Source organism: Falco naumanni, chromosome 7, assembly GCF_017639655.2.
Source record: "Falco naumanni isolate bFalNau1 chromosome 7, bFalNau1.pat, whole genome shotgun sequence".
Classification (NCBI taxonomy): domain Eukaryota; kingdom Metazoa; phylum Chordata; class Aves; order Falconiformes; family Falconidae; genus Falco; species Falco naumanni.
The window spans coordinates 3,783,520-3,802,285 of record NC_054060.1 but is presented as its reverse complement, the minus strand read 5'-3'; the positions used below and the strand labels follow the sequence as shown (position 1 = coordinate 3,802,285).

The window sequence follows — 18,766 nt, the reverse complement described above, 5'->3', positions numbered from 1 at the left end:
GGTTTTATTCTGGTTTTAGTTTAACCAGTTTTTTCTAATTAGTTCAGTGCTACGACAAGAGCAACGTTGAAGCTTCAAGCTTGAGAAAGTTACTTAAGAGCTTTCATGTCCTGCTTTGGTTTGACATCCAGTTAAGGTTTCATGGGTTTTTTAAAATCATATTTATAGCTTTATTGTAACATAAATGAAGTTGTAAACAAATGTCAGTTTTGACATTTGTATGTAAATAAATAAATGCACAGGTGTTGGATTTTCTTACCTGACACAATGTAGTTAAGCCCAAGTATGATACTGCCATTGTTTTAAACCAGTACGGAGAAACCTCAGAGTGTAACAATCACTTTTTGTAAAATTGTACCAGAAGAGATTTGCTTGTGGGTACCAAAATGTGAATTAGGAAAAAACCTCTTCAAATCTTAATCTGATACTCCTTCATCTGACCAGAGCGGGACGCTGAAGACAGCTCTGCTGGATTACATCAAACGTTGTCGCCCAGGGGACAGTGAAAAGCACAACATGATAGCCCTTTGCTTCAGTATGTGCCGAGAAATTGGAGAGAATCATGAGGCTGCTGCTTGCATACAGCTTAAACTCATTGAATCTCAGCCATGGGGTGAGTAGAAACTGCAAAACTGAGAAATACAAGCAAGTTTCTTTAAGAAGGGAGACACGATGGGTAAATGTAGTTTTGATTGCCTGTGTTGTCCTGGTAAAATCCATTAAACTTTTGCCGGCTGCAAGGAGGGTCCTGTTTGCCAGGCTTGGGGCATTCTTCTACTTAACAGTTTATCCGGCTGCTCTGGTATTTTTCAAAGAGGTGAGATTTTTGGCTCTTACCATACTGTAGTGTTCCTGTGGTACTGTGCATGGGAGGAGGTAAAGACACATGCATGTTTTCCTCACTTTCACAGCATGTGACACAGTGGGGTTTTATAGAGGGTGTGTATATAAAGTGTTGGGGGTTTTATGTTTGTGCAAGATAACTTGCGAACATCTAAACTTAGTTCTGTACAGCTGGGAGAATGGTGGGGAGAGTTAGCCAGTACTGTAACGGCAACTAAACCAGAAGCTATGCCAAATGATTTTCTGAATTTATCTGGTAGTAGTCTGTGCTTGTATCTACCACAAATGTATGATTTGGATTTCTTTTCAGTTCTTCTATCACTTGACCAAGTTCCAGCAATAGCTCTGGTCCATTAACTGAACAGGCATTGCCATTTCTTTGCACTTTTTTAATATGAGGGTTTTTTCCTTAGTCTTTTGTTGTTTTCTGAAGCAACACGAGCGACAGAATTGGTACCAGGAGGTATTTTTATAACTAACTTTGTCACCTTTATAAATAATTGGTTATCAATTTTTTTCCCCATTTCAGAGGAGTCTCTTCAGGACATTCCAAATTTAAAGAAACTGCTGATGAAAGCCCTGACTCTGTTTATTGATGCAGCAGAAAGTTATTCTAAGGTAAAATGAGCTGGAATTGTATGACTTTGGTACAGCATTGGGAGCACATTAGGGAGGGGGTGCAGAATCCTGTCCCAGCAGAAAAGGAGCAAGGGAATCGTCCTGCTGTGTCAGCTCCGCCGTATCACAGCAACACTCTTGTATCCTGTTCCCAGTTCTGGCTTTAACATCTAGGGCTACCGTTACGTTCTGCGGTTTTAGAGGAGTGACCATGAGCTTAACTGGCACGAATAGAACGATATTATAAAGAATGTTTAAAAACTGGTGTGATTATGATGAAAGCATTTGTGGTGAGCAAAGCTTCATTTAAAACTAACGAAATATGGTCAATGATAGAGCTGCAGTGATCTAAAAGATGAAATACTAGACAAGTCTGGACTCAATGTTGCTTTCAGGAATATTTACTGCTTTCCGCTAGAAACATGCTTCAGAAGCTTGTGTTTGTCTTTGATTTATTGCGTAGGACTCCTGTGTTCGCCAGTCCCTGCGCTGCAGTCGGCTAACCAAGCTGATAACGCTCCAGCTGCACTTCCTCAACACTGGTCAGAGCACTATGCTGATCAACCTGAGCAGACAGAGCCTGATGGACTCCATCATGTCCTTGCCTAGATTCTATCAGGTAGGCTCGGCTTCCTCAGCTGTCGCTTTTTCTGAAAATGCTTGTTTTAAACAGCAGGTACCTAAGCACTCTGCTCCTGCAAGCGTAATGCTCAGCTCTCCCACGTAGCCACCAAGTGCTGTAATTTACCGCACGGTGTTGCTGCAGATGGGATGCAAACACAGTCCTGGTGCGGGCTGATGTTTGTAGCAGTCCTTGCTGGCTGGCTGCATCGCGCGGCCGGGACCTTCGCTATCCAGTGGTTCTCGTGCCGCTGTGAGTCTACACAGGGCCCCTGATATCTAGTCTAGATTGGCATCCATCATTTGGTACATTTGGAAATGAGAAAGAACAGCATCAAGAGATGGGCCAAGCAGACATAGAGTATTTTAAGTATTCTAAGTCTAGGAATGCTTCTGCGCAAGAATAACCTCTTTCCTGCTCAGTAACTCCAGCATCTGTTCCCCCTGCAGGCAGCTATTGTGACTGAGGCTTACGACTTTGTTCCAGACTGGGCTGAAGTTCTGTATCAACAAGTGATCACCAAGGGAGACTTCACTTACTTAGAAGAATTTAAACAACAAAGACCACTGAAGCCCAGCATATTTGAGGAGATTGCCAAGAAGTAAGTAATTCTGTGGTCAAATCAGAACTTTCTTTTCCACAGGCTACTTTAGAGGAGCAACTGCATGTTTAACGGCAGTCTTAGTGCTGTTACAAGCTTGTATGTGATGAAGGAGTATATAGGAACTTGAGATCTAGGTTTAGTTTCTTTCTCAAGCCTATTGTAGATGTAGCACTGCATCTACTGTATTTATGGAGCCAGATAAATAGGGTCCCTTGGGGCTGGTCCGATCATATCTTTTTTTTTAAATTAATCAGAGCAAACAACTAAAAGAATAAAATGTTTAAGTTGAGCACAACCTCTTTTTAAGAAATTCTTGCAGGTTCTGTAGTTTTTACGGGTCTTGTGAAGCCTTTCTATTTCAATTATACATACAATTCTTTTCAGAGTTAAACAACACCCACCTACCGATGCGGCTTTGAAAAATCTGAAGAAATTGCTCACGTACTGTGAGGATATCTACACATACTACAGGTTGGCTTATGATAACAAGTTCTATGATGTGGTCAATACGCTTCTGAAGGATGCGCAGACTGGCTGTTGCCTCAATGATATGTTAGCGAACTAGACTCCAGCCTCCCTGGAGTAGAGGCCGCCTCTGACAAGCACCAGCGCCACAGCTTCTTGCATGGTTAGTACTGATTCTTTACAGATATTTTTATCAGCTACCTGCTCACACTGACATGCTGCTATATGAAATTTACTCCAGAAAACTGGTGGTGGTTGTAAATATTTAAAATCCCCAAGACTGTGTTAACCTAAAATTGTGTTTTGTATAATAAAACTTACTGTTTCCAAAACACTTGACTGGCACAGCTGATGATGAACCGCAGAGGTCCAGCGGTCCTTTAAATGAGGAGTGCGGAGGATGGATCACCATAGGAATGGGATCTAAACCACCAAAAGGCTGAAATGGAATGTGTGGCATATCCGATACCTTGACGATGAAACACGCAGGAGAATTAGTGCACTCCTTTGAAAGTTTCAGATACGTGCTAGGCTGAGATGTTCTCCCATTCCAGTCTGATTAGACTGGGCTTTCTAGCTCAGTGATAAAGTCTCGTACAACTCTAAACAGCATATACTTAATTTACTACTGTCTTGGAGTAAAAGAAGTGATCAAGTACGTATGTATGCTAACAGTTATTAAATTCCAGCTCCTTTCCAGGCTTGGGCAGACAGTTGGTATCGACAGCCTGTTGGGAGTTAGCGCCCAGAGCGTTGCGTTCTGCCGCAGAGATGTTTTGGCAAGCTGACAAAACCCCATTTAACTGGGGAGGGGGGTAAGACTTGGACACTGCTTCAGGCAGAAACCCAGTTTCAGCTTGGACTCTGTACGCTCCCCAAAATAAACGCAGCCTGCGGAGCTGCCAACTCACCCAACGACACTGCCTCCTCTCCAAGAAGGGGGGTGAGGAAGGCTGACAGCCGACTACAGCATACAGACAGCTTTTAAGTAAAATGAAGCAATGATATCGTATGATCTGTATAAACATTATCCTAGCAAAAATACAATTGCCATAGCAACCCAGTTAATTAGCGAAGAGATGCTAAGTTGGATTTATAGCTTACAGTCTCCTTTTGGCTGCTGAAGTTTTCATGCTAGCAACTGCTGCACATTACAAATATTTACTTGCACAGTATTCACCTCAAATCTGCAGCACTACAAGTTAGACATACACAGGTATACATAGTACAAGTCACAGCTCCACTGATAAATAAAACATTTTACGAAGGGAAGATTATGCCTGAGAAGGACACTGTTTAAAATCCCAGTTCTAGTCAGTCTCAGAAGACCAAATTAGACCACGCTGGCTTTGATCAGTCTGAGTTAAATAATGGCTAGCAAGCTCTTAGCTTGAACTTTGGAAGTTCCTGGCATCTGAGAATTCTGATCCTTTAAAAATCCAGGATCAGTAACAAGGGGAAGGATCTGGAAGAAAGCCTGCCTTGCAGAAGCACACACACATACCACCCGTGTTGGGAACAAACACTTGAGTAAACTACAAGTTGTAAATGTAGGACTTCTTGTGGTAATGCCAGCTGGACTAAAATAACGGCTTGCACTGATGAGGGCTGCCCCAAGATATTCTTAAGGGAAGTACAAGCCACTGAACTCAGCAGTTCCAGCCACAGAAAAGATTACGTTTGTCACAGAAACGTTTGGATTCTGGGAGTTCTGGAAGTATTTTGTTTACCACCAGCACCTGTAAGAGCCTTATCATAAGAAACAGCCATTTTCCAAGAGTGAAATCTTGCCCCTCTACCACCAGTTAAGCTGGAAGTCAGACACCAGACCCAGTGACACACGCGCAGCTCGTCTCAGTTTTGCAACTTACCACTTCAAGATACTAGAAGAACTGGTCCAAAGACAGCTGTAGTGAAGTCCTCAATAGTGATTTTTATTAAATTAGTTGCTTTATAAAACATTGCAGATGTCATAATTGTTAACATAACAATTTGCCCAACTGTAGTAACTGTTGCAGTTTGCTAAGCAAGTTGTTTTTGTTTTTTTTTCAAATGAAAGAAAATAGCTGAGTTGTGAAAGATCTACCACAACCCATGAGAGACCAAAAGGAAGTCCTGGGTTTTGGGGGTGTTTTGGTGGGTTTTTTTTTTCTTTTTTCATTTTACACTTAAACCAGGCAATTAACTGTTAAAGAATACCCAACCCATACAGCTGCATTAGTAGAAATTTAGATGAATGGAAACTAAACTTCACACTCAAGACACAAGTCTTTTTTTTTTTTTTTTTTTCCCCCCCCAAAGCAACACTCTCCTTGTTCTCACCCACCAAGTGTTCCATTTAGATGTTGAGCTTTGAAGCGGTGGGTATCTCCAGTGATGCATTTCCAGGTGCAGTATCCTCACTCTGAAGTTAGCAGTTCCCCTTCACAATATACTGAAAAACTCAAGCTCTAACTTAAGACAAAGCAATTGTAATACTAAGTGCACACCATGCCCTTGCTGCAAACTGCTTCTGTTCATCAAACAACTCATTCAAGGAGGTACAGTTAAGGCCATGTCACTGAACTGTGCTGGTAAGAATACTTTGCCTCGAAATTCCTTACCAATTTAGTGGCTGTTACTATAAGATCAAATAGCAACAGTTAGCATCAGGATTTTGGGGTTTTTAACTGCAATTTACATAGCTTTTAAATGTCTTCATTCCAACCCGACCACAGAACAGGAGGCCCGGTGCTGTGGCACAGATCTGTCAAGAGTTAAAACCACCAGCACAGAGATACTGCAATTTTGATTGTAGCATTTGGCAGAATTTAAAGGAAGAAAAGTTGTGCTACATGTTTAAGGGATTATGGGCAACAGAAAGACAACAGAAGGGGAGATAAATGTCACATGAAGTCTTCAAAGTCTTGTACGTATTCTCCATCGTATCCTCCATAATCGGCCAGGTCATCTTTCATAGTAGCCTTTAAACCACCTCCAGGCACCACACCTTTTTTCTTCTTTTTGGCTTTATTCTGCTTAAATAGGAAGAGCATGTTTACTTTAAAATCCATAGTGATTTGCTATAACTCTAATTAAGAGTAAATGCCACGTCTCTGGGTATGAGCATTCACACCCCCCCATGGTGAGCACACCGCTGACGATTTCTACCCCTGCATTTCATCCACAGTGCGATCTCTTCATAGAAAAGCTTCGACATTCCCAGTGTCCCCACAGCTCCCTCTGTCACAGACTTGGCCATGTTTCCTTTCACTCTATCTTACCTAGACTCTAAACAAGAGGACTAACTACATAAATGCATAGTCTAGTAGTTTTTATGAAGTTACCTACTAAATTAAGGAATTTAATGTGGCTTTTATTACCATAATGGCTGAATATCTTCCGGGGGGGGGGGGAGTTGTGTGTGGGGGTGTGGGGTGGAAAAGTCCTAAACAAACTTCACAGAACATTTCACAGTGAAGCTCTTCCTTACTGGATCAGTGTAGTTGTAGCTTTCAGCAGCTGGCCGAACTGATTTACATGAAAAGCCAGGAGAGAAGAGTATAAAAATATCAAGTATACATACTTTCAAAACTTTTTTGGTTCAGTAAGTCGCAGGCTGCTCTCCGAAGTGCAGTTCATATTAAAGAAATAGTTTATCACATTTGCCAGACTCCATGTGTTAACACTGTACCTAAGGTCTGGTTTGCATTAAGGTACTTCACTCACACCTGGGGATTTGGAACCGGCGTGACAGAACCGGCCACAGGAACAGTTTGTGTCCAAGAGGTTTCTCATTTTAGATGTACAAGTTACTCCTCACATGGACAACACTCCCATTTGTTTCCTAACAATCCTCCAATATGATTTAAGATATACCAAGAGTTGCACTACCAGTCGTTATCTTCTGCTTGATTTTGTTGCTATCTAATGCTTTGATTAATCAGTGAACTCCAGCCCACCGTGAGTTTTAACATAGCTGTATGCCATAAAACACGTTTTGAATCAGTTAAGCTATTAAATCACCTTTTAAAACTTAGCCTCTTCCTTGCCTATCCAGTTACTGCTCCTTCAGTTTGCATGACAGTGTAAAAGTCCCAGTTATCTGCTATTCAAAATCCCAAACTTCGGCAAAGTTTTAAGTTACCGGCAGACTGGTATTACATTGACACTGAACTCTGAATGGGGATGGCTGCTGTCTTCAGAATATCCACGTAAGCCACTTGAGCTCCAAGACAGCATCAAATGGAACAAGGTCAGCACACAGGTAACATTTATGTAAATTAATCAAGCTTTTGCCTGTGATCTCTAGATTCAATCAACTCCTGATGACCTCACACAGTGAAGAAGATTTAAAGCTAAACCAGTATGCGAGGTTATAATTTAATCCCCTGCTACTGCCTGTAAGAAAATCAGCAGTTCAAGTCAGGGTTAAACCTGTTGCTGTTTCCAGATTAGCCCCTTCAGCGCGTACTGTTACTGCTGCAGAAACACAGAGGTCTTACCTTTTCTTGTTTTTGTTTTTCACTGCATAGTACTGTCAAGGTATTTGTGATCTTTTTCAAATCATCGATTTCCACTGCGTCACGGGGTGAGGGTTGGGGGAAGAAAAAGAAAAGGTTGCTCATCAATATTGTTCTTAGAAGGCGGTTACATAATCTAACATCACCATTCTCAAAAAAACAGAAATAAGCATTAGTAGTAAGTACAGGCAATTACTTGATTTAAATCAGCAAAATACAGACAGGGTAATTCTGGTCCTTACAGTCACAATTATGATTTCAGATGGTCCCCAGTAAGCAGCTTGAATGTGTAGAAGGTAGAACTTGGAAACTGGAAGTCAGTGAACACAGAAGTCTTAATGAGGTGGCATTTGACCAGTAAAATATGGATACAGTAAAAATACTGTAAAATGTATCAAAAGGAGCAGTGGATTATCAATAAATTATTAACAATAAATGCTCCAAGAGGTTGCAAGTCCTTTGCTTTAGGAGATCTGCAGCTGGTTTGAAATGTAAGTTACCAGGTGCCGTCAGCCAGCCCGGCTGTATTTATACAGCACTGAATCCTATCAAGTTACCGCCTCACTGAGCGACAGCGAGTGCAGTGCCGGGGAAGATCTCAAGCAATGAGTTCACCAGAGCAGTGGAAAAAAATGAGCCCAACTAAGTTAGTTTTATCTCCGTATAGTTACATTTTGAATCCAGAATGATTTATTTTGCAGTCGCAGAATTACATGAACTCAATTATTGTAAGTTTCCAACCAAGCTGCTCAAGTTATCTGGCTCAGAGAACTGAATTTTATTATTATTTTAGAAATGGCTTCAAGAAAAACACGCAAGTTTTAGATCAGCATAAAAATTCACTCTTTTTAAAATGTGTCTTTAACTGATACGTGCAGAAACATTCTTGTACAGGGAGACAAGCCTTAATAACATCTGTGGGAATGGAATTGGATACTACTCAGATTTGTTTAGTACAAACTACACAGATCGATCTTGATTTTAATGTTTACTGTAACGGCATGTTTTTAGCCTCGATTCCATCGTAATTTTGGTAGCAGTATATTCTAGGATGTCTTTCACTTAACTTACATGAAATACATACGTCTCGAACTAATGCTTCCAAAAAACTGGCGTAATGTAACGATTTTTCATACTGTGTAATTTTCTCTTTTAGTAGTTTGCCAAATTCCGTAAAGTCATCTTTTGAAGAGGGATTCATGGCATCTATTCCACAAGTGTTATTTACACCTGCACAGAAAGACAGAGAGGTATTACAGAAAACATTAGCTGTGATCCCTAAAAGATGACAACAAAGGAAACAAGTCACATTGTTGACATTCAGTTCCTCACCTCCGCTGAGACTTGGCAAAGCCAAAGCTGAGGTTTGCTCACTCACTTCCCACCGGCTTCTGCCACACAGGAGCTAACAGCCTGAGTCACTAGCCTATACAGAGGAGTATTTTGCTGCAAAACTTAGTAATGTGAACCAGCTATTCCTGTTCTCTGGAGCAACGTGCACCCCTTTCCTCTTAAGGAATTCCTGTCATAATTGCTCCTAAGTGCAAAATTGAGTTGGTTCTTTGCACCTGTATTCAATGCACACACACCCCCCAAGGGGCTGTACTCTTTCAGAAGACTCACAGTGCAGAATCTTCACTGAGTAATAAGCTGTATAATTCACAATAGTCAAGGAAACACGCTTTCATGTTTGAAGAATGCTGCTATGAGTCAGTATCTTTGCTACCTCTGTCAAAGCACAAAACCAGAAGGATCTGCTTTAAGGCTGCTTCATCTCTGCCAGGAAATGAGCTCGCTCCACGAACGGAGCTGGCTTTCCCAACACCCAGCGCATTGCGTGGATTGCCTGAAGTAAAGCGTGCGTGAGTTATGCTGTGCCACACTTGTCCAAAGCCTCATTAAAGCCATGTTATAAACCACCTCCAAACATTAAGAGACAGGGTTTGGTTTTGGGTTTGTTTTTTTTTTTTTAAACATACTCATCTTTTTACCGCAAGTACCAGTATGCTGGAAAATTTAGTCCACCATCTTCTTCCTGTAACCTCCTACCGTCACACATTAAGCAAAAGCACCTTCTCTACTCTGAAGATGCTTCTGTGGTTCTTGCACATCAGCCCTTAGCACCAGGACGTGCCTCCACTGGTCTGAATTTAAACCCCTCTTTATTCTCGGTAACACAACCTGCAGGCGCCCCCGCTGCCAAATCCTGCTCCGTTCTTCGTGCAAGGTATCCCCCCCTCACACAGTTTTATTCAGAGAACGCAGCGCTTTTGTGCCGCTGCGGTTACATCGACTCGCTTGACTCGGCCGCACACTTACCAAATGTTTCTTTTGCTAACTCAAGGTCTGACTCCTCTTGTAACTTCTTTAGTCGTAGTTTGTCTGCTAACTGTTCTTCTGGTGTAAGTTCTTTATGTTCCTCTGGTGCCTCTAACTGAATTAGAAAATGCATATAGGGAGAAGGTTGTATGTGTTAGCCTTGAGCAGGGGTCGTATGAGAAACCGTGTTTCTCCCAGCGCCACCTGAACAGCTTGCTTCTGCCTGAAGTCAGTACATCTCAAGCATGTACAAACCTGAAACCCAGCCCAATGAAGTATAACCATGCTACATTGTTTAATAAATTGTTCATTTTACTAGAAGTGGGAAGAAACACCTTAGTTCTATGTTTCACAACTGCATGTTTTATCATCCGGTGCATACAAAAAGAGATTTCAAGAACTGGTTAAATTACAGAGAAATTAAAGCTAACATCTCCCAGATGTTATTCACTACAAAACTTGAGTTTGTTTTATCAGACTAGTCAAGATCTTTACAGGTCTTGCTCAACCTCAAAATAATAATAAAAAAATACCAAACCTGCCCTCTAAATATTAGGAGACCCAGAAGAAATAAGGAATTACCCTTTTTTTAAGCTCCTCTTGCTTTTTCTTCTGTAGCTTTTCTTTTTCTTTTATTTTTTCTGCTATTTTCTTTTTTTCTGAAACTTTTGGTTCTGTAAAACATTGAACAATACAACTCTCAAGAGGTCTACCGATTTTTTTTTTTCCCCCAGCAACTACAGAAACACTAATCAAAGAAAAAGCCACAGCGCTGGGTTACGGGGAGCCGAACACCGAGTTAACAGACATGCTTGTCAAAACCAAACCCAACCCTGTTACATGGGTTTGATTCTTAGATACACTCACGGCAAAACCAGCCTGTTCCGATGCTGCGTGCAGAGCCACTTATTACTTCTAAGTTTTACCTTGCTTTATCTCTGTCTCCTTTACTTCCTCCTCTTCCTCCTCATCATCCCAGTTATCCTACAAAATAAGTTTTAATTAAGATTCTGTTACAGATACTTTCCTACTTCTTTAGGTAACAAAGAACAGCAGCTTTCATAGAACCTCTTCAAACGCTCACATAGCCATTAATCTTTCGTCTGGGAGCGAGGGAGCGGGGGGAAGCCGTGAGAGTCGAACAAGGGCACGGCTTCTGGGGGATGACCAAGATGTTCCAGGATCAGTTCTTACCACGAAAAAGGACGCTTTTATTCAGTCAGGAAGCTCACGTCAATGTAGTTACAAAAGCAAGGTCAGGAGCAGTCAAATCACACCCACAGTAAAACCCGAGTTTATTATCATTTCTTGTATTACACATTACAAGATACTGGAATGTCATCGGACACATGCATGTAGTGCAGCCACTGCTGGGAACCGACAGTGCAGCGGAACCATTTTAAACCCCAACACGCTGTCACCCCCCCCCAAAAGACCCCATTCCTTCCCAGATACCGCTCCCTGTGGCCCAGCCCTCTCCCTTGTGCTGGGAAAACCATCCCTGCGGCTGCACGTGGAACTGTGGCGCACAGGAGAACGCTCACCCGGATCTGCTGCCAACGCAGTGTGCAGCCAGATAAGGCCGCGCTGCGGGAGCAGGGAAAGCAGCAGCAAGCAGAGGAGAATGCAGGGAGCCCAGCTCGAGGCAGGAATACCAACTTCAACAGCCACAAGGCCGCGTTTCTGAGCAGTTTTTGACCAGTGACTACTGCCTTTTTATAAGCATAGAAGCTATCGAAAGACTTCTCACAAACAAATCACTTAAATGTTCTCCAACAGCCACCACGTTCTCAAGTGTGTTTTCAAGCAGCCTCAGCTGCGGTGCTCGCAGTAACTCTGCCTCCAGTTTTCCCCTTCAGCGTGTTCAGGATCTGTGGTGGTCCCCAGCTACTGCACTGCGCACCTCACCATCTGCCCTCCTTCCTTTCAAGGCCACGTCTCCCACTGTCCTGTACCCAAGTGGATGATCTGTGGTTCAAAATACTGTATCTCATTCAAAGAAATACGAGGAAGCACCATTTTCTTCAGAACTGACCTGCTGATGTCATCTGCAGACTTTGCCAGCAGCAACTCTGCAGTTTCGACAGTTTTCGGGGTAAGGGTTATGGGAATACATATTCTTGTCCTAATGGCACTGCAAATTCAAGCAGGTGGCCTCCGCATGGAAATCAACACTCTAAAATTGATCTGCAGTTACGTGCAGAGTACCACACAACATACACACCACAAGTTAAAGTCAAGAAACCTCACAGGGTTCTAATTTCTGTTACCTGTTTCAACTCAGCTTGCAAGCTTAAGAGATTACATTTGGCAAGACCTAGTTTACACAAAAATCACATGTACGGTCAGCATCTCATTATAGGTAAGCGTAAAAACCGTAAATCCTGAATTTTGTGATTTTCATCCCACAACAGCAACGCAAGCAGTCATGCAAGCTATTTATTAATTTCTAAGGGTTGCTACGGGCATGGCAAAATAAAAGACATTGGTGGAAGAACTCAGTATTTCCCTGATCCAAGCAAGGAAGACACCTGAGTTCATCCACCAGCTCACTTGAGTTAATTGGCACTTGTAAGGGATTCAGCTTCCCATCCACATTCCAAGAAGCTGACGTGAATTTGGAGCAGCATTATTTTAGCTCATACCTAATTAAGTTTGTTACACCCACTTATTAAATAGCACTTTTAACTGCTGTATATAGCTCGCTGCCTTATCCCTTGCCCTGTCCTTCACAGACAGATTTTAAGTATTTTACGGTGCCAAACCCCAGAGGAAGGGCACCCCATCCGTGATGTAAAGGTACTCGTGGGACTGAAGGGAACTGCTGCACGTTGTTAGTACATTCGGGAGACTTAACAGAGGGCACATGGGCAAGGACTTCCACGTGATGACAGACGCACTCCTTCCCTGCAGCAGGCCACGTCCCTGCTAGCTGTGCCTGCGTGGGGACAGCACACAGTGGCAGTTTTGGCTTGCAAAGCTGAGATGATGAAGCAACGTAGAAACAGCAGACCCTCTGGCGGGCAGCGCGAGGGCCTGCCACCTGGCCCAGCCTGCCCCCGAGCTGTCAGGTGGGATTTAGGATCTCGACTTTTAACAGAAGGGATTGACGACTGCCGGGAGCCTACCCACGGAGACCACCGCCGCTGGAACCGGGGACAGACAACCGCAAGCTCAGCGCCATCGGAGAAACACTCCTGGCAGGACAACCTGCGAGACATCGCCATCTGAGGGTTCACTCTTCAACTTGGCGTGCTAAGATACGCAGGTCTCCCAGCTACACTGAATACTCTCTCACTCTTCTCCAAGATCATTTTTTTTAAAACAGCAATAGAACATGATTAATATATTGGGCAGGCTTTTTTTTTTTTTACTGGGGGCAGGGTGAAGCATCCAAACATACACCTATTTCTGTGGTTTACAAATTCCAGTGAACTCTCTTGGAGGAAAAGAAAATTGCTTCAGTGCTGTATCTTTGCACTGATACTAAGTAATTGAAAGAGGACATCTTTACTTCAAAGTATTTCAGCACTACTTAATTATGCATAGACTCATGGAATTGTTTGGGTTGGAAGAGACCTTTAAGACCATCAAGTCCAACCATACACTGTGAACAACTAAAATAATGCTATTAAAAACACCTTCCATTTCATGTAAATAATCCCTTGATGAGAGCAGGTCTCTTAGAATTTCATATGCTCCATCACATGTACCTTAAAAAGCATGATAATGCAAATTAGTTCCCCCAAAAAAAACAGAAGACATGATTGGGAAGTGACAGGTACTCCAGCATCTGAGATTCCCAGCTAAACCTGAACGCTCTCCTTCAAAGAGAAATGCCTGCACCATGGGAAAAGCTGTTGCCTGGATGATAACAAGCACATCTCCCAGCTTTGGCTGTGCTAAGCACAGAATTGCCCAAGAGTAAATAGATGAAAATTCCTTGGCAGGAGGCCCGTCTTCTGGGAAACTGGTGTTCTGGGTAACACTGGAGAGGAGTTTTGTTACTGATGAAGATGCTAATTTTAAACCTGAGAAAGTGGAAGTTTCCTAACTTACCGGTTACTTTAAGTTCCTCACTAAAAAAATCTTCCAAAAAAACCTACAGAATCTGAATATACAGAACACATTCCAGCCTTAAGACAAGCTCGTGGTCAGAAAACACTTTGTGCTCCTCTTTTAGACCACGTAATTTTTCTTACGCGGGTACTTCCCCAAGGCAGACCCTTGCAAACAAGGAATCTAGAGCCTGAGCACCCACCTCCCAGGCTCAGTGCTGCGATTCTTGGTGTTTCTACAGGAAAAGCAGATGGAAGTAAAATAAAACAGCGTTCTTTGCTGGACCTGTCCTTCCCTCTAGGTGCAGCTCCAGTGCTAAAACCCATAAGCTCGCGGAAAGAGTTAGGTAGTTGCGTTCTTATTACATGTGGGAAAGCTCTGTTCCTTTACTAAAACGGCCACAGAAAGCGCAGGTGCCTTCAAGAGAGTAACACTTCAGAGTCCGGCTCTTGGACACATTCTACCACAACCGAGAAGCTTCTCACTTTCAAAGGAAGGAGGAAAAGCAAGTCCAAGATACCCGTGTATATATACACTTCTATAAGTTACATATATGCATATAGTTACATGCCAACCACACTCTTTACAAACGACCGTACCTACTGTATACAGAGATACCTTTACTTATTTTGCCTGCTGTAACGTGACACCTATGGTAACTATAAGGTGTGGGCGTTATTAAATTTAAGAAGGAAAACGGACAGCCTGTAACTCACAAAAATTTGTTACTTTTTTTTAAAGAGAAGATGAACTACTTTTTTCATACTATTTATAAAAAGAAAACCACCCTAAGCTCCAAGGAGCGTTGGTGTTTTTGAGATTCTGAGACACGGCCAGCAGCCTAAATAACAAAGGCAGCCAGTCGTCACCCAGTAAGCAGCAATACTTGATTCCAGAAAGCTTCAGACTTGTGACCATACTAGAATGACCAAGTCACCTCTGGAGATTGCCTATCACGGTATCTCAGCAGCTTGATTAGAAACAAAAAGGTCTTTCTCAGTTGACCTATTTCTGTTCCTTACATTCATCAAGCACGTTCCTTCTATGTTCCCTGGCATCATTTTGCTTACTGTCCACACAAATGCGAAGCAAACTGAGGATTCTGGGGCATTCGCCACTCAATCTCCCGGCTTGCTATGGGACAGCTGGAACTAGGTAGGAGAAAACAAGCTTTTAAGGAAAGTCTTTCACAAACATCAGAAATGAACGTCCGCGTGTTTTAATCCTGATTCAACGCAGACGTCACTCCGAAATACAGTGAAAATTTGTCTCAAATAGTGCCTTAAGTAAATGCATTTTAAGTGATACGGGCACTACCAAATCTGAAACCACAAAGTAAGACTACTGTACTTTCCAGCTGTGGCGGCGGGGGGGTGTGGGGTGTGCGAAGGAGGAGGAAAAAGGGGTGGAGGAGCCATGCTGCTAGAACACAGAAGTTTCTGGTCAACAGCAGAAGCACGAACACAGCACCGCTTTCTTTAAAGCCAGTTCTAACGTCTCAGCGCACCATACCCACAGCCCCGAATCTGAAAGGCTACAGGAAGCAGGGGGAAACCAGCCGGCCCCAGACGAGCACTCAGAAGCCTGGCAAGCAGCTGGGGAGCAGCAGGTGAATCCCCCGAAGAGGAGATGCCTCTTCAGGCCTGGAAAGCGCCCGCTTGCCCCCCGGGGGGCCGCGGGTAAGCAGCGGGGTGGGGGGGGCGCAGGGCAGAGGAGCGCTCGGGCTCTGCTCCGCGTTCTGGCGTTGCCGTCTGAGGCCGCCCCGTGCCCTCCCGGGGCACCGAGACACCGAGGGCCGCTCCGGCACAGGCCGGGCCGCCCCACAGGGTCCCCCCGCCCGCCGTGGGCCCGGCCCGGCCGCGGCCCCGCGCGTCGCCGCCGGAGGGACGAGCCCGGCCCGTGAGTTCCCCTCACCCGCCGGCCCTGCCCCGGGCCCGGCCCCACACACGCGGCACCATATGGCAGCGGCCCGGCCCGCGCCCCGCCGCCCCCGCCAGCCCGGGGGCCGCCACGCCGCCCCCGCCACACCGCAGGGCCCGGCCCGCGCCCGCCCGGCCGCACCTTCACGTCGTCCTCCTCATCCTCGCCGGCCCAGCGGTCCCCGGCCACTCCCGGCACCAGCCGCTTCGCCACCGGCTCCACCACCTCGAAGCTGTCGGCGTCTGTGGGGGAGAGGAGAGCGGGTGAGCGCGGGCGGGCGGGCGCGGGCGGGCGCGGGGGGGGCCGCCGGCCGCCACCTACCCCACGAATCCGCCGCCTCCGCCGCCATCTTCCCCGCCGCGCCGCGGCCGCCGGCGCTCGCAGCAGGAACGGTGAGGCGGCCGCGCCAGAGCGGCCCCAGCCAGCGCCGCGCGCGGGGCACGCCGGGACGGCGGCGGACTCAGCGGGGCGCGCGCTCCCCCGGCCCCTCCCCCAGCTCCGCCCGGCGCGGGGCGGGACGGGGCGGCCGGGCGCCATGGCGGCGCGCGGGGCCTCAGGGGCGGCCCGAGGCGGGGCGGGGCGGGGCGGGGGGGCACCCTCAGCCCCCGGCCCCGAGGGAAGGGCCCCTCGGCGCTATCGCGGAGCGGCAGCCGCGGTGTGCGGGGAGCCGCCCCGGGCAGGGCCCTCAGGCCCCGGCCGTTGAACGTGCCCGCACAAGGGGACTAACGCGGCGCTGTGCCCGCAGCCGGCGCTGGGGAGCCCGGTGCTTCCCTCTGAAGCAGAGGGCGTGAGCCGTGTGGCGGTTAAGGGTCTCCGCGTGACAAGGATCTTTCCCGTGCCGGGACCGCGCACACGCTGCTACACCTCGCGGGGGCGGTTCAAGCGGCGTCACCGCTGCGGGCGAGGCGGCCGGCAGCCTTCGAACACCCCGCACAGCTGCTGTACCGACAGCCCGCGGGGGCGGCCCCCGAGCTGCAAACCGCTTCCCCCGGAAAGGCGAAGCTCGGGGCACTCCGGGCTGGTTCCTCACACCCTCTGCAGACGGCAGGGCTTTCACGTAAATAGACCATCGTCACAAAAAACAGCAGCAGCTTTGGGAGAGTAGCCTCAGGCGGAGTGAACTTTGCCAGCTGACGCTTCAGCCACTGTCCCCTGTTCTCCTGGTCCTGTTTGCTTAGGCCTCCTCCTCCGATGCTGCAGACAGGCCGGTCTACAGTGGTAAAAGAGACACTAAGTCTCATTCGGAAGCTCGGTTTCTAGGTATCAATTCTAGAAAATATGCAATAAACAGACACAAAAATGGAATATAAAGGCATAGAAAAAAGGAGGAAATAGTTCAAGAGTTTTCTTAAAAAAAGTGGAACATCCTATTAAAGTATGTATCAGGGAATTCATCTAGGAGTTAACCTGCATACTTGGTCTGAATTTATTCCCTTAACTTTGCTGCCGTGTCTCCTTTTTTCCTTACAGAAGAAAAAGCAAGAAGCAAGTTTTTTGAAGATTCCTTTACCCATTAAAAGTACTAATGCATGATTCAAACAGAGCAAAAGGCAAAGGCTAGGAAAACACCCCAGCTGTCGACCGCTAAATTTCCTTCGCTGACTTTCCTTCAGCTGACTTGGATTCTTTTCCTTTCTTAAAATGCTGGCAGTACTGGAGTTAAATGCTTGTTGCTTTTCAGTCAGTCCAGAACTGCTTGATTCTATGCACATGGCTATTTTAAAGTATTCTGGGATCTGTGTTACTTAATATTTAGCAGCAGCAGCAGCACCACGAAGGTTAGTATCATCCCATTAACATACCTCAACAGCATCCCCCTCAGTCCCTTGCAGAGGGACTCACATGTGCTACCTCAGGAGCACCGTTGTGCCATCTTGGATGTAGTTTTCCCAGGAGCATCGTTACTTCTGTCGCAATGTAGAAATAACTTTTAATTGATGGAGACACTGGAGACGGAACAAGAAGCAAGAGCCACAAACCCAGAAGTTCCAGCTAGCAAGGCCCCTGCCCACCTGAACACTGCTCTGCCTTCAGCTGTTTTCCCTTCAGAGGTCAGAGTCCCAGGCGCGGACCACGCTGCCGCGGCGCTGGCTGCAGTAACCCACCCGGCAGCGTGGCAGAGGCTTTCAGGCCGGCTGCATTCGGTCGCCTCTTACGGTCCTGCTGGGAATGTGTCATGCATGAAATGTAATGGAATGGTCCTGTGGCTGGGAGGGAGAGAAAAAGAGAAAAAAATAGGTGAAGCCTGATGTTGCATTAGTCTCCTAATTCTCTAAGTAATAGGATAGACGTGTAGTAAAGGTAGTTGATGACTTAGTAATTTCCTAGTTTTCAGGTTCATGATCATCCAGAAGAAACATGGGTGAAGGGCTGCAGCAGAGCTACTAGCGACAGTCTAGCAGCCAGAATGCATTTCTACAATTTATCCACATGATGCTGCTTAGGGTGTGGTTTTTCAGGTCAGATCCCTGAGGGATTGTGGCCCTGTGGCCACCAGAGAAGTGTAGGTGAGTCCTTTACTAAAAACTTCAAAGGCAGTGTCTGACCTCAAGCAAATGGGGCGTTAAGTGTAAACACCACCTACAGGAATTAAGTGCCCAAAAATACAAAACTCGGTTCTCAGACCAAAGGCAGGCTCGAGGGATGGACGGGCAGTAGCCCCCGGACACAAACCCAGCTGCAAGTCACCACTCTTCTCCAACCTCCCCCCCACCAACCCCAAGGAACTTTTTATTTTGAAATTCTCGGGCCGGTCTTGTTCCTTCAGACAGCTCGGCCCACAAAACCAAGGGAGAGAGACCTCGGTGCCCCCAG

At 45.8% G+C, this 18,766-nt stretch overlaps 2 protein-coding genes across 4 annotated transcripts in view; one reads left to right on the top strand and one right to left on the bottom strand.

The window, feature by feature from the left end:
- Positions 1-3,486, top strand: part of SPG11 (SPG11 vesicle trafficking associated, spatacsin) — a 35,606-nt gene extending 32,120 nt beyond the window's left edge. For both annotated transcript variants that reach the window (XM_040602286.1, XM_040602285.1), the window contains exons 36-40: positions 445-613; positions 1,373-1,461; positions 1,925-2,080; positions 2,533-2,684; positions 3,072-3,486. In XM_040602286.1, coding sequence (XP_040458220.1) covers positions 445-613; positions 1,373-1,461; positions 1,925-2,080; positions 2,533-2,684; positions 3,072-3,252 — 747 coding nt within the window. In that variant the 3' untranslated portion in view covers positions 3,253-3,486. The remainder of the gene's footprint in view (positions 1-444; positions 614-1,372; positions 1,462-1,924; positions 2,081-2,532; positions 2,685-3,071) is intronic.
- A 1,579-nt stretch (positions 3,487-5,065) lies between these two features.
- On the bottom strand, positions 5,066-16,408 carry EIF3J (eukaryotic translation initiation factor 3 subunit J). 2 transcript variants are annotated; one of them, XM_040602287.1, is made up of 8 exons: positions 16,274-16,408; positions 16,094-16,194; positions 10,900-10,957; positions 10,556-10,647; positions 9,974-10,088; positions 8,726-8,884; positions 7,637-7,710; positions 5,066-6,169 (listed from the first exon to the last, which is right to left on the bottom strand). In XM_040602287.1, exons 1-8 carry the CDS (start codon positions 16,299-16,301, stop codon positions 6,038-6,040), a joined length of 759 nt encoding a protein of 252 aa, XP_040458221.1. In that variant the 5' UTR covers positions 16,302-16,408; the 3' UTR covers positions 5,066-6,037. The 2 variants fall into 2 exon arrangements, with proteins under 2 accessions (XP_040458221.1, XP_040458222.1); XM_040602288.1 differs by having other exon boundaries at positions 5,066-6,166.
- Positions 16,409-18,766: the final 2,358 nt, after the last annotated feature.